This window comes from Anser cygnoides, chromosome 1 (genome assembly GCF_040182565.1).
Source record: "Anser cygnoides isolate HZ-2024a breed goose chromosome 1, Taihu_goose_T2T_genome, whole genome shotgun sequence".
In the NCBI taxonomy this organism is placed as follows: Eukaryota; Metazoa; Chordata; class Aves; order Anseriformes; family Anatidae; genus Anser; species Anser cygnoides.
In genome coordinates this window covers 146,523,413-146,538,262 of record NC_089873.1, presented here as the reverse complement: position 1 = coordinate 146,538,262, position 14,850 = coordinate 146,523,413, and the positions used below count along the sequence as shown (strand labels likewise).

The window sequence follows — 14,850 nt, the reverse complement described above, 5'->3', positions numbered from 1 at the left end:
AACTGACCATAAACTTTCAAAACAGTCAGGGACAGCAGAATTACAAGTGAAAGGTTTTGCGAGAAAAAATTTGAATTAAGATTCTCAATTTCTCCAAACAACATTACACAATGCTTTATAAGGCTTGCATAACTATAACGGAAGAAGGTACCTGTAAGGAGAAACCTTACCTTTAAATTATCTAACTGCGCTTGCATGCTTCTTGCTCCACCATCTAACTTCTTGTTCTGTTCGTTCGCGTCACTTAACTGAAAGAATCAAAAACCATTCAAATAGCTGTAGATTCAAAACTCACTTTTTGACTTAACCATCACATTGAAATCATTTGATGTGATTGCTAAAAGTTCAATTTTTTTCTTCTCAGCATGGACAGTGATAGAAACAAAATCACTGTCCACTTCCTCAACAAATCACGGGACGGCCGAGGTGGGAAGGGACCTCTGGAGACCATCTGGTCCAACCATCTTGTTTAAACGGGGCCACCCAGAGCAGGCTGCCCAGGACCACGTCCAGGCAGCTTGTGAAGATCTTCAAGGACGGGGACTCCTCAACCTCTCCAGGCAATCTCTGCCTGGATAAATAAAATAGTCGTGGCTCTTTGTTGACTTGCGGCCCAACCTTTCCGCTTACAGGGGAAGAATAAGCACAATACCTCTTTAGGGATATAGGCACTACGTATTTGATTACTTCTCATAAAGAAATGACACAAAAAATGGAGTGCATGTTTCAAGAATGGTCTAATGGCCTTGGAAATAGAGAGGGTGAAAGTTTTCTTCTCGCAAGAATGACACTGTTACTGACCATGTTCTGTGAGAAAAGAATACGAGGCAAACTATAACCTCCATTTAAATATAAGTAACGTACTCTATGGATACAACAAACATCCCGATCATCATGTAAGTCCTCTGTGAATACTTCAGTTTGCACAAAAGAGAAGGACAAAGATTTTACTGAGACTAGGAAGCAGATGATTTTCATCAGACTCAAGAGCATCAGAACTGCAATTCACTGAAGGAGCAATGGTCAAAAGAGTTTACGTAGCAATTTGCCTGTCAGCATTTAGGTCAGATTTAAGTCAAGTGAGAAGAAAACTTTAACTCTGTATTATTGTGAACCACTGTCTCAGCGTGTCTTTAAGAACAGAGAAAATATTCCTTTAATTAACACTTTCAAAAATAACTGAAGATACTGAGTAATCATGGAATTAGACATACACACGCTACTTTTTATTTAATAGAATCAGCAGAGCAATTCAGCACAGGGTGGCTTCCATTATAAAATACTTTCTCTCTATCCAATCTCAGTTTGCTTCAGAGGATATGGTTAGTCTTTCCTAAAATCACCTGTTGCTACAGGGTCAGAGGACTAACTCTAATTTCTTTAATACTGGAAAAGATCTGAGAGACTAAATTTCACGTGCTAGAAAATGAAGCAGAAAGTAATTACAACCATTCACACAATTCTTGTCTTACAGAAACAAAATCAGCAATTTTGCAAACAACTTGTTCAAACGTTTAAAATTGTTGACTGTAACTTCTAAAGCTACTAATAACAGGAAATAATTAATCTTGCCTGTTTTTTTAGGGAATCATTCTCCACCATCACAAAGGTAAATGATGACTTCAGTCTACTATTTTCCTGAGCCACTCCTCTCAAGGCGTCTCTCATTCGGTTCATTTCTGTCCTATAAAGCTATAGAAATATCAAATGTTAAAGCATGATTAACAAGAGTGTATTTTAGAAATAATTCTCAGCTAAGTTCCATTTTACTGTTAAAATAATAGGACAAACTTCCAAAGATCAAATTTGTAATTCTGCATGGTCCAATCTGCACATACAACCAGTAGTGAAGAAAGCAACATCCACACCACGTATTAAGAAGAAATAGAAAGAAAATGGGAGCCACGGCGTACAGCCTATGGATCTTATTTTTTTCCAGAAAATACCTAGATCTTCTCAATTGTACATTCCTCAGTTAAGTCACATGTGGGAAAGAACTGTGAATGAAAACAAATGTCAAAGCTTTTGTTTACACTTAGCTTTTCTTCTTAGCATCCATTTTAACCACAAACATGCCCAATTCTCTCTTTCTTGAATCTTTCAAATATTCTAACCATTCACTGCTGATAGTTAAGACGCTTTAGTTCACCTGTACTTAAACACCTGTCCTGCAATGTCCAGGAATGTATCCAATACTTGTTACATTTCATTGAATTGGAAAAAAAAAAACCTTGTGAAACTCAACATAGTTATCTTTTAATATAATATTTTATAACATAATTTAATAATATAATTTAATACCAGGACATACCATTAAATTATAAGCAAAAACAGACAAAAAACAGCAACAAAGGAAAACTGAAATGACAATTACTTGTAACAGTCAAAAACCTGTGCGTCTTGAAAAAGAAACCAAGGAATGTGTCTTTTCTCCCCCTCACTGGAAATTTGTAATATAATTAAATATATGCCAGCAGATTCTGAAAAAAAAACAACACTGAGGCTTTGAAGCTGAGTATAAAACAAATGTTTTCAGAAAATAACGTTCCTTTTCTCAGAAACTGTGAGAAACTTCTATGTGAAAATAGCGCTTTGTTCAGAAGTGCTGTCTTTTGCACTAACAATTCAGCCATCCACTACATTTTCTTAAGCCTCGCTCTCAGACTGTTATCATGCTGCAAAAAGGACTTTAGTGGTAAATATAGAAACGATCTCATCGACAAACAAAAATGCTACAGATAGGCTCCAAGCGGACTGCTCAACTACTTCCATTGAAAAGGCCGAACCTTTAGAGTTAACCAAGCCTAGGAAAGGCTTGCTCAGCTTGGGATGGAGCAGGAGCAAGGTGGCTTGAAACTGACCATAAACTTTCAAAACAGTCAGGGACAGCAGAATTACAAGTGAAAGGTTTTGCGAGAAAAAATTTGAATTAAGATTCTCAATTTCTCCAAACTACGTTACACAATGCTTTATAAGGCTTGCATATTCGGGGTTTGACAATAATTTCACAGTGCTTCAGGGATTTGGCAATAATTTCACAGGCCACTGGGTTGCTGTAGGTGGTGCCAGGATGTCTAAACCATCCAATTCCATTATTAAATCGGGTACCATCCATATCATAATCAACTGTATCACTTCATTCCTCCTCATTCCACCTCATTCACAATCCTTACCTTAGCACTTTTTGATATTGCTGTCTGTTTTTCCTCGTTACGACGTTTACGTTGGGACACCACTCCTCCTGAATCATTGGACATCTGTGCCATTACCAATGCATGCTTCTGCTACAATAAAATGTAACAATGAATTATATTTCACTTGTTAACTATAAAGGAAGAAGGTACCTGGAAGAAGAAACCTTACCTGTAAATCATTTAACTGAGCTTGCATGCTTCTTGCATGATCTTCTAACTTCTTGTTGTATTCGTACATGCCTCTTAACTGAAAGAATCAAAAACCATTCAAATAGCTGTAGATTCAAAACTCACTTTTTGACTTAACCATCACATTGAAATCATTTGATGTGATTGCTAAATGATTAAAAGTTCAATTTTTTTCTTCTCAGCACGGACAGTGATAGAAACAAAATCACTGTCCACTTCCTCAACAAATCACGGGATGGCCGAGGTGGGAAGGGACCTCTGGAGACCATCTGGTCCAACCATCTTGTTTAAACGGGGCCACCCAGAGCAGGCTGCCCAGGACCACGTCCAGGCAGCTTGTGAAGATCTTCAAGGACGGGGACTCCTCAACCTCTCCAGGCAACCTCTGCCTGGATAAATAAAATAGTCGTGGCTCTTTGTTGACTTGCGGCCCAACCTTTCCGCTTACAGGGGAAGAATAAGCACAATACCTCTTTAGGGATATAGGCACTACGTATTTGATTACTTCTCATTAAGAAATGACACAAAAATGGAGTGCATGTTTCAAGAATGGTCTAATGGCCTTGGAAATAGAGAGGGTGAAAGTTTTCTTCTCGCAAGAATGACACTGTCACTGACCATGCTCTGTGAGAAAAGAATACGAGGCAAACTATAACCTCCATTTAAATATAAGTAACGTACTCTATGGATACAACAAACATCCCGATCATCATGTAAGTCCTCTGTGAATACTTCAGTTTGCACAAAAGAGAAGGACAAAGATTTTACTGAGACTAGGAAGCAGATGATTTTCATCAGACTCAAGAGCATCAGAACTGCAATTCACTGAAGGAGCAATGGTCAAAAGAGTTTACGTAGCAATTTGCCTGTCAGCATTTAGGTCAGATTTAAGTCAAGTGAGAAGAAAACTTTAACTCTGTATTATTGTGAACCACTGTCTCAGCGTGTCTTTAAGAACAGAGAAAATATTCCTTTAATTAACACTTTCAAAAATAACTGAAGATACTGAGTAATCATGGAATTAGACATACACACGCTACTTTTTATTTAATAGAATCAGCAGAGCAATTCAGCACAGGGTGGCTTCCATTATAAAATACTTTCTCTCTATCCAATCTCAGTTTGCTTCAGAGGATATGGTTAGTCTTTCCTAAAATCACCTGTTGCTACAGGGTCAGAGGACTAACTCTAATTTCTTTAATACTGGAAAAGATCTGAGAGACTAAATTTCACGTGCTAGAAAATGAAGCAGAAAGTAATTACAACCATTCACACAATTCTTGTCTTACAGAAACAAAATCAGCAATTTTGCAAACAACTTGTTCAAACGTTTAAAATTGTTGACTGTAACTTCTAAAGCTACTAATAACAGGAAATAATTAATCTTGCCTGATTTTTTAGGAAATCATTCTCCACCATCACACAGGTAAATGATGACTTCAGTCTACTATTTTCCTGAGCCACTCCTCTCAAGGCGTCTCTCATTCGGTTCATTTCTGTCCTATAAAGCTATAGAAATATCAAATGTTAAAGCATGATTAACAAGAGCGTATTTTAGAAATAATTCTCAGCTAAGTTCCATTTTACTGTTAAAATAATAGGACAAACTTCCAATGATCAAATTTGTAATTCTGCATGGTCCAATCTGCACATACAACCAGTAGTGAAGAAAGCAACATCCACACCACGTATTAAGAAGAAATAGAAAGAAAATGGGAGCCACGGCGTACAGCCTATGGATCTTATTTTTTTCCAGAAAATACCTAGATCTTCTCAATTGTACATTCCCCAGTTAAGTCACATGTGGGAAAGAACTGTGAATGAAAACAAATGTCAAAGCTTTTGTTTACACTTAGCTTTTCTTCTTAGCATCCATTTTAACCACAAACATGCCCAATTCTCTCTTTCTTGAATCTTTCAAATATTCTAACCATTCACTGCTGATAGTTAAGACGCTTTAGTTCACCTGTACTTAAACACCTGTCCTGCAATGTCCAGGAATGTATCCAATACTTGTTACATTTCATTGAATTGGAAAAAAAAAAACCCTTGTGAAACTCAACATAGTTATCTTTTAATATAATATTTTATATTATAATAATATAATTTAATACCAGGACATACCATTAAATTATAAGCAAAAACAGACAAAAAACAGCAACAAAGGAAAACTGAAATGACAATTACTTGTAACAGTCAAACACCTGTGCGTCTTGAAAAAGAAACCAAGGAATGTGTCTTTTCTCCCCCTCACTGGGAATTTATAATATAATTAAATATATGCCAGCAGATTCTGAAAAAAAAAGCAACACTGAGGCTTTGAAGCTGAGTATAAAACAAATGTTTTCAGAAAATAACGTTCCTTTTCTCAGAAACTGTGAGAAACTTCTATGTGAAAATAGCGCCTTGTTCAGAAGTGCTGTCTTTTGCACTAACAATTCAGCCATCCACTACATTTTCTTAAGCCTCGCTCTCAGACTGTTATCATGCTGCAAAAAGGACTTTAGTGGTAAATATAGAAACGATCTCATCGACAAACAAAAATGCTACAGATAGGCTCCAAGCGGACTGCTCAACTACTTCCATTGAAAAGGCCGAACCTTTAGAGTTAACCAAGCCTAGGAAAGGCTTGCTCAGCTTGGGATGGAGCAGGAGCAAGGTGGCTTGAAACTGACCATAAACTTTCAAAACAGTCAGGGACAGCAGAATTACAAGTGAAAGGTTTTGCGAGAAAAAATTTGAATTAAGATTCTCAATTTCTCCAAACTACGTTACACAATGCTTTATAAGGCTTGCATATTCGGGGTTTGACAATAATTTCACAGTGCTTCAGGGATTTGGCAATAATTTCACAGGCCACTGGGTTGCTGTAGGTGGTGCCAGGATGTCTAAACCATCCAATTCCATTATTAAATCGGGTACCATCCATATCATAATCAACTGTATCACTTCATTCCTGCCAAATGTTTGTCTAGTCTGTTCTGAAGACCTGCAAATACTGGAAGCACCAGTCTTACTGACCTCTCTGACCCAGTGGTTGACTGCTTTTGTTTTAATCTAGTTTTTCCTCATACTTACCCTGCCACTACTTCTATCACAGACATGGAAAAAAAAAAGATTAGTTTCTTTCTCTTTGTGGCAGCCTTTTATGTAGCCAAAGATTGGCATGTTCACGTGTCCCTGCATTTGTTCATCACCCTGTACGTGTACACATGATATTTCTGTTCAAATGCAATACTGCACACTCTTGCCTCTGAAGCATTGCGCTTTTCTCAGACCTACTACCTCTTCAATTTGTCAAGATCAATTTTAATCCTAACCTTCTTTTTCAGCATGCTTGAAATTCTCCCTCGCTTGCTATTCGCTTCAAGTTTAACAAGCGTGCTCTTTCTCACCATCACACTTCTCACTGAAAACACCCAATACTGGACCCAAAAGAGACTATTCCAGAATCTACTATGTACATTCCTTCAGCTGTGAAACACTGTCTCACTACACCTTACCACCAACCTTATTTCAGCTGTCATACTTTTCTAATATGATTATGAAAACGCCACGTAAAACTGTACCAGAAACAATACAGCAAAGTCTAGACATACATATAACTAGTACTCCTCTACTAGCCATGCCTGTTACCTTGTCCTAATGGAAATCACACTGATTTGACAATTTAGGATTAACACAAGCTCGTTGCCATTTACTGCAGTGTTTTTGGCATGGCACTTCGCATGGTTTGTTCATAGCTTGCCAGGACATATATTTATTTATTTAGCTGAGAACCAACATTAAGTTGATGGCTGTGTAACTCTTTCCCATTTGAAAAGAACGGCATCAGATTTTTCTAGTTGACTCCACTTGACCTCCACAAGTTTTTACAGATAACCACTAACTGCTCCTGGCTTTTCAACACTTCTCTAACCTGTGTGACACTTTTAAAGCCACTTGTGTTTTTTCTAAAGACATCTTTAAAATCACTTTTATGGATTTGAACCATCTATCTTAACACATTCCTTCCCTATTGAAAGTTGAGGTCCTGCTCCCCTGACACCTTTCTCCCTTTTTTTCCTGTATCTACATACTCCCTCAATGGCTTGTGCATCCTCCCTCAATGGCTTAATGATCTGTGCATGTGGAAATCCTCATTTTGATACATGTGATACACTCCTTTGCTTTATTTCATACAATCTACTTATGCTAAATTTTAACTGTGTAAGTAGCACCGTTAGAAGAATAAAGACTTCATGACATTGTCATTCTGTCCCTCTACTACAACTGTACAGAAAAACTCTGTGAAAGGTATCCAGAGGTTCCTGAAGACAGGCTGCACAAACAGCTCTTTAAAACCTTCACAGGTCTTCTTGTATCTACCTTCAGACAACTGTTCTTCTCTTCACTCAGAATTATAACTACTGATGCTGCTCATATATCACTTGCGACTAAAGTACGCTAAAACCTACGTACACAGAGAAATATGTTGGCTATATAGAGACAGTACAGTTTTAAGGCATCTGATATAGATCAAGTAGAATGGTGTGAATATCTCTCTTTCTCATTTCAGTTTAGCCTCTAGCGGGAGAAAGTCATTACCAGTCGGGAAATGTTGGCAGAGTGCTAGCAGAGGACTTGCTACTGACTGGAATAACATGGAGACAGAAAGTATTTCATTAAGTGATGCAAGAAGGTATTTTAAGGAAAACAAGGTGATCCTTTTGGAACTATATATGAACACTGCATTTATTCTTTCCCACATTAAAGACCATTTCCCCAAAGTATAACAGCAGTACAATCATCTCTGGCTTATCAAATTAAAATTTGTTATCTGACTTCTCTAACTACATTTCAGCTGGTTTTATTCATAAAGGACAGTGTTGTACTGTAGCAGTAACCAGAATAAGTTTAAGATTTGCTCTGACACAGCAGAAGAAAACAGTTACAGTGCAGGCAGAATATAATTTTAATTCATAGTTGAGAGATAACATGAGAGGAAGAAGAAAACAGCTAAATAAGCAAAAAACATATACATACACAATATAAAATTCAAAAGACATTTTTAGCAACATACTTTATTCTTTCAGTTGACTATCTGTGTCTCCCAATATAGTGTCTACCTATTCCTACTGTAATTAACTCACTAAAAAAAACAATAAAAATTTTATTTTTCTAATTTCTAGCATTTTCTAATTTCTAGCAGATACATAACGTTCTACTGCCTAAAGTCTTTCAAACAGATCTTTCACCTTGCCCAATTCTTACCTTAGCACTTTTTGATATTGCTGTCTCTTTTTCCTCGTTACGACGTTTACGTTGGTACACCACTCCTCCTGACACATTGGACATCTGTGCCATTACCAATGCATGCTTCTGCTACAATAAAATGTAACAATGAATTATATTTCACTTGTTAACTATAAAGGAAGAAGGTACCTGGAAGAAGAAACCTTACCTGTAAATCATTTAACTGAGCTTGCATGCTTCTTGCATGATCTTCTAACTTCTTGTTGTATTCGTACATGCCACTTAACTGAAAGAATCAAAAACCATTCAAATAGCTGTAGATTCAAAACTCACTTTTTGACTTAACCATCACATTGAAATCATTTGATGTGATTGCTAAAAGTTCAATTTTTTTCTTCTCAGCACGGACAGTGATAGAAACAAAATCACTGTCCACTTCCTCAACAAATCACGGGATGGCCGAGGTGGGAAGGGACCTCTGGAGACCATCTGGTCCAACCATCTTGTTTAAACGGGGCCACCCAGAGCAGGCTGCCCAGGACCACGTCCAGGCAGCTTGTGAAGATCTTCAAGGACGGGGACTCCTCAACCTCTCCAGGCAATCTCTGCCTGGATAAATAAAATAGTCGTGGCTCTTTGTTGACTTGCGGCCCAACCTTTCCGCTTACAGGGGAAGAATAAGCACAATACCTCTTTAGGGATATAGGCACTACGTATTTGATTACTTCTCATTAAGAAATGACAAAAAATGGAGTGCATGTTTCAAGAATGGTCTAATGGCCTTGGAAATAGAGAGGGTGAAAGTTTTCTTCTCGCAAGAATGACACTGTCACTGACCATGCTCTGTGAGAAAAGAATACGAGGCAAACTATAACCTCCATTTAAATATAAGTAACGTACTCTATGGATACAACAAACATCCCGATCATCATGTAAGTCCTCTGTGAATACTTCAGTTTGCACAAAAGAGAAGGACAAAGATTTTACTGAGACTAGGAAGCAGATGATTTTCATCAGACTCAAGAGCATCAGAACTGCAATTCACTGAAGGAGCAATGGTCAAAAGAGTTTACGTAGCAATTTGCCTGTCAGCATTTAGGTCAGATTTAAGTCAAGTGAGAAGAAAACTTTAACTCTGTATTATTGTGAACCACTGTCTCAGCGTGTCTTTAAGAACAGAGAAAATATTCCTTTAATTAACACTTTCAAAAATAACTGAAGATACTGAGTAATCATGGAATTAGAAATACACATACTACTTTTTATTTAATAGAATCAGCAGAGCAATTCAGCACAGGGTGGCTTCCATTATAAAATACTTTCTCTCTATCCAATCTCAGTTTGCTTCAGAGGATATGGTTAGTCTTTCCTAAAATCACCTGTTGCTACAGGGTCAGAGGACTAACTCTAATTTCTTTAATACTGGAAAAGATCTGAGAGACTAAATTTCACGTGCTAGAAAATGAAGCAGAAAGTAATTACAACCATTCACACAATTCTTGTCTTACAGAAACAAAATCAGCAATTTTGCAAACAACTTGTTCAAACGTTTAAAATTGTTGACTGTAACTTCTAAAGCTACTAATAACAGGAAATAATTAATCTTGCCTGATTTTTTAGGAAATCATTCTCCACCATCACACAGGTAAATGATGACTTCAGTCTACTATTTTCCTGAGCCACTCCTCTCAAGGCGTCTCTCATTCGGTTCATTTCTGTCCTATAAAGCTATAGAAATATCAAATGTTAAAGCATGATTAACAAGAGCGTATTTTAGAAATAATTCTCAGCTAAGTTCCATTTTACTGTTAAAATAATAGGACAAACTTCCAATGATCAAATTTGTAATTCTGCATGGTCCAATCTGCACATACAACCAGTAGTGAAGAAAGCAACATCCACACCACGTAGTAAGAAGAAATAGAAAGAAAACGGGAGCCACGGCGTACAGCCTATGGATCTTATTTTTTTCCAGAAAATACCTAGATCTTCTCAATTGTACATTCCCCAGTTAAGTCACATGTGGGAAAGAACTGTGAATGAAAACAAATGTCAAAGCTTTTGTTTACACTTAGCTTTTCTTCTTAGCATCCATTTTAACCACAAACATGCCCAATTCTCTCTTTCTTGAATCTTTCAAATATTCTAACCATTCACTGCTGATAGTTAAGACGCTTTAGTTCACCTGTACTTAAACACCTGTCCTGCAATGTCCAGGAATGTATCCAATACTTGTTACATTTCATTGAATTGGAAAAAAAAAAAAAACCTTGTGAAACTCAACATAGTTATCTTTTAATATAATATTTTATATTATAATAATATAATTTAATACCAGGACATACCATTAAATTATAAGCAAAAACAGACAAAAAACAGCAACAAAGGAAAACTGAAATGACAATTACTTGTAACAGTCAAAAACCTGCGCGTCTTGAAAAAGAAACCAAGGAATGTGTCTTTTCTCCCCCTCACTGGGAATTTATAATATAATTAAATATATGCCAGCAGATTCTGAAAAAAAGCAACACTGAGGCTTTGAAGCTGAGTATAAAACAAATGTTTTCAGAAAATAACGTTCCTTTTCTCAGAAACTGTGAGAAACTTCTATGTGAAAATAGCGCTTTGTTCAGAAGTGCTGTCTTTTGCACTAACAATTCAGCCATCCACTACATTTTCTTAAGCCTCGCTCTCAGACTGTTATCATGCTGCAAAAAGGACTTTAGTGGTAAATATAGAAACGATCTCATCGACAAACAAAAATGCTACAGATAGGCTCCAAGCGGACTGCTCAACTACTTCCATTGAAAAGGCCGAACCTTTAGAGTTAACCAAGCCTAGGAAAGGCTTGCTCAGCTTGGGATGGAGCAGGAGCAAGGTGGCTTGAAACTGACCATAAACTTTCAAAACAGTCAGGGACAGCAGAATTACAAGTGAAAGGTTTTGCGAGAAAAAATTTGAATTAAGATTCTCAATTTCTCCAAACTACGTTACACAATGCTTTATAAGGCTTGCATATTCGGGGTTTGACAATAATTTCACAGTGCTTCAGGGATTTGGCAATAATTTCACAGGCCACTGGGTTGCTGTAGGTGGTGCCAGGATGTCTAAACCTTCCAATTCCATTATTAAATCGGGTACCATCCATATCATAATCAACTGTATCACTTCATTCCTGCCAAATGTTTGTCTAGTCTGTTCTGAAGACCTGCAAATACTGGAAGCACCAGTCTTACTGATCTCTCTGACCCAGTGGTTGACTGCTTTTGTTTTAATCTAGTTTTTCCTCATACTTACCCTGCCACTACTTCTATCACAGACATGGAAAAAAAAAAGATTAGTTTCTTTCTCTTTGTGGCAGCCTTTTATGTAGCCAAAGATTGGCATGTTCACGTGTCCCTGCATTTGTTCATCACCCTGTACGTGTACACATGATATTTCTGTTCAAATGCAATACTGCACACTCTTGCCTCTGAAGCATTGCGCTTTTCTCAGACCTACTACCTCTTCAATTTGTCAAGATCAATTTTAATCCTAACCTTCTTTTTCAGCATGCTTGAAATTCTCCCTCGCTTGCTATTCGCTTCAAGTTTAACAAGCGTGCTCTTTCTCACCATCACACTTCTCACTGAAAACACCCAATACTGGACCCAAAAGAGACTATTCCAGAATCTACTATGTACATTCCTTCAGCTGTGAAACACTGTCTCACTACACCTTACCACCAACCTTACTTCAGCTGTCATACTTTTCTAATATGATTATGAAAACGCCACGTAAAACTGTACCAGAAACAATACAGCAAAGTCTAGACATACATATAACTAGTACTCCTCTACTAGCCATGCCTGTTACCTTGTCCTAATGGAAATCACACTGATTTGACAATTTAGGATTAACACAAGCTCGTTGCCATTTACTGCAGTGTTTTTGGCATGGCACTTCGCATGGTTTGTTCATAGCTTGCCAGGACATATATTTATTTATTTAGCTGAGAACCAACATTAAGTTGATGGCTGTGTAACTCTTTCCCATTTGAAAAGAACGGCATCAGATTTTTCTAGTTGACTCCACTTGACCTCCACAAGTTTTTACAGATAACCACTAACTGCTCCTGGCTTTTCAACACTTCTCTAACCTGTGTGACACTTTTAAAGCCACTTGTGTTTTTTCTAAAGACATCTTTAAAATCACTTTTATGGATTTGAACCATCTATCTTAACACATTCCTTCCCTATTGAAAGTTGAGGTCCTGCTCCCCTGACACCTTTCTCCCTTTTTTTCCTGTATCTACATACTCCCTCAATGGCTTGTGCATCCTCCCTCAATGGCTTAATGATCTGTGCATGTGGAAATCCTCATTTTGATACATGTGATACACTCCTTTGCTTTATTTCATACAATCTACTTATGCTAAATTTTAACTGTGTAAGTAGCACCGTTAGAAGAATAAAGACTTCATGACATTGTCATTCTGTCCCTCTACTACAACTGTACAGAAAAACTCTGTGAAAGGTATCCAGAGGTTCCTGAAGACAGGCTGCACAAACAGCTCTTTAAAACCTTCACAGGTCTTCTTGTATCTACCTTCAGACAACTGTTCTTCTCTTCACTCAGAATTATAACTACTGATGCTGCTCATATATCACTTGCGACTAAAGTACGCTAAAACCTACGTACACAGAGAAATATGTTGGCTATATAGAGACAGTACAGTTTTAAGGCATCTGATATAGATCAAGTAGAATGGTGTGAATATCTCTCTTTCTCATTTCAGTTTAGCCTCTAGCGGGAGAAAGTCATTACCAGTCGGGAAATGTTGGCAGAGTGCTAGCAGAGGACTTGCTACTGACTGGAATAACATGGAGACAGAAAGTATTTCATTAAGTGATGCAAGAAGGTATTTTAAGGAAAACAAGGTGATCCTTTTGGAACTATATATGAACACTGCATTTATTCTTTCCCACATTAAAGACCATTTCCCCAAAGTATAACAGCAGTACAATCATCTCTGGCTTATCAAATTAAAATTTGTTATCTGACTTCTCTAACTACATTTCAGCTGGTTTTATTCATAAAAGACAGTGTTGTACTGTAGCAGTAACCAGAATAAGTTTAAGATTTGCTCTGACACAGCAGAAGAAAACAGTTACAGTGCAGGCAGAATATAATTTTAATTCATAGTTGAGAGATAACATGAGAGGAAGAAGAAAACAGCTAAATAAGCAAAAAACATATACATACACAATATAAAATTCAAAAGACATTTTTAGCAACATACTTTATTCTTTCAGTTGACTATCTGTGTCTCCCAATATAGTGTCTACCTATTCCTACTGTAATTAACTCACTAAAAAAAACAATAAAAATTTTATTTTTCTAATTTCTAGCATTTTCTAATTTCTAGCAGATACATAACGTTCTACTGCCTAAAGTCTTTCAAACAGATCTTTCACCTTGCCCAATTCTTACCTTAGCACTTTTTGATATTGCTGTCTCTTTTTCCTCGTTACCACGTTTACGTTGGTACACCACTCCTCCTGACACATTGGACATCTGTGCCATTACCAATGCATGCTTCTGCTACAATAAAATGTAACAATGAATTATATTTCACTTGTTAACTATAAAGGAAGAAGGTACCTGGAAGAAGAAACCTTACCTGTAAATCATTTAACTGAGCTTGCATGCTTCTTGCATGATCTTCTAACTTCTTGTTGTATTCGTACATGCCACTTAACTGAAAGAATCAAAAACCATTCAAATAGCTGTAGATTCAAAACTCACTTTTTGACTTAACCATCACACTGAAATCATTTGATGTGATTGCTAAAAGTTCAATTTTTTTCTTCTCAGCATGGACAGTGATAGAAACAAAATCACTGTCCACTTCCTCAACAAATCACGGGATGGCCGAGGTGGGAAGGGACCTCTGGAGACCATCTGGTCCAACCATCTTGTTTAAACAGGGCCACCCAGAGCAGGCTGCCCAGGACCACGTCCAGGCAGCTTGTGAAGATCTTCAAGGACGGGGACTCCTCAACCTCTCCAGGCAACCTCTGCCTGGATAAATAAAATAGTCGTGGCTCTTTGTTGACTTGCGGCCCAACCTTTCCGCTTACAGGGGAAGAATAAGCACAATACCTCTTTAGGGATATAGGCACTACGTATTTGATTACTTCTCATAAAGAAATGACACAAAAAATGGAGTGCATGTTTCAAGAATGGTCTA

The 14,850-nt window shown here is 37.3% G+C and overlaps 1 protein-coding gene and 1 long non-coding RNA gene across 7 annotated transcripts in view; both read right to left on the bottom strand.

Moving 5' to 3' along the window:
• Positions 1 to 8,901, bottom strand: part of LOC136789698 (coiled-coil domain-containing protein 138-like) — a 33,338-nt gene extending 24,437 nt beyond the window's left edge. For all 6 annotated transcript variants that reach the window (XR_010828616.1, XR_010828617.1, XM_066990484.1 and 3 more), the window contains exons 1-4: positions 8,827 to 8,901; positions 8,637 to 8,747; positions 4,773 to 4,892; positions 3,364 to 3,441 (exon numbers count right to left, since the gene is read on the bottom strand). Coding sequence is in view for 4 of the 6 variants with exons in the window: in XM_066990484.1 (XP_066846585.1) it covers positions 3,364 to 3,441; positions 4,773 to 4,892; positions 8,637 to 8,747; positions 8,827 to 8,895 (378 nt within the window). In the remaining 2 variants the exon portion in view is untranslated. The remainder of the gene's footprint in view (positions 1 to 3,363; positions 3,442 to 4,772; positions 4,893 to 8,636; positions 8,748 to 8,826) is intronic.
• A 1,309-nt stretch (positions 8,902 to 10,210) lies between these two features.
• On the bottom strand, positions 10,211 to 14,355 carry LOC136789707 (uncharacterized). Its single transcript, XR_010828623.1, has 3 exons — positions 14,281 to 14,355; positions 14,091 to 14,201; positions 10,211 to 10,346 (listed from the first exon to the last, which is right to left on the bottom strand). It is a non-coding gene; the product is annotated as an uncharacterized lncRNA (long non-coding RNA).
• Between the last annotated feature and the right edge of the window lie 495 nt (positions 14,356 to 14,850).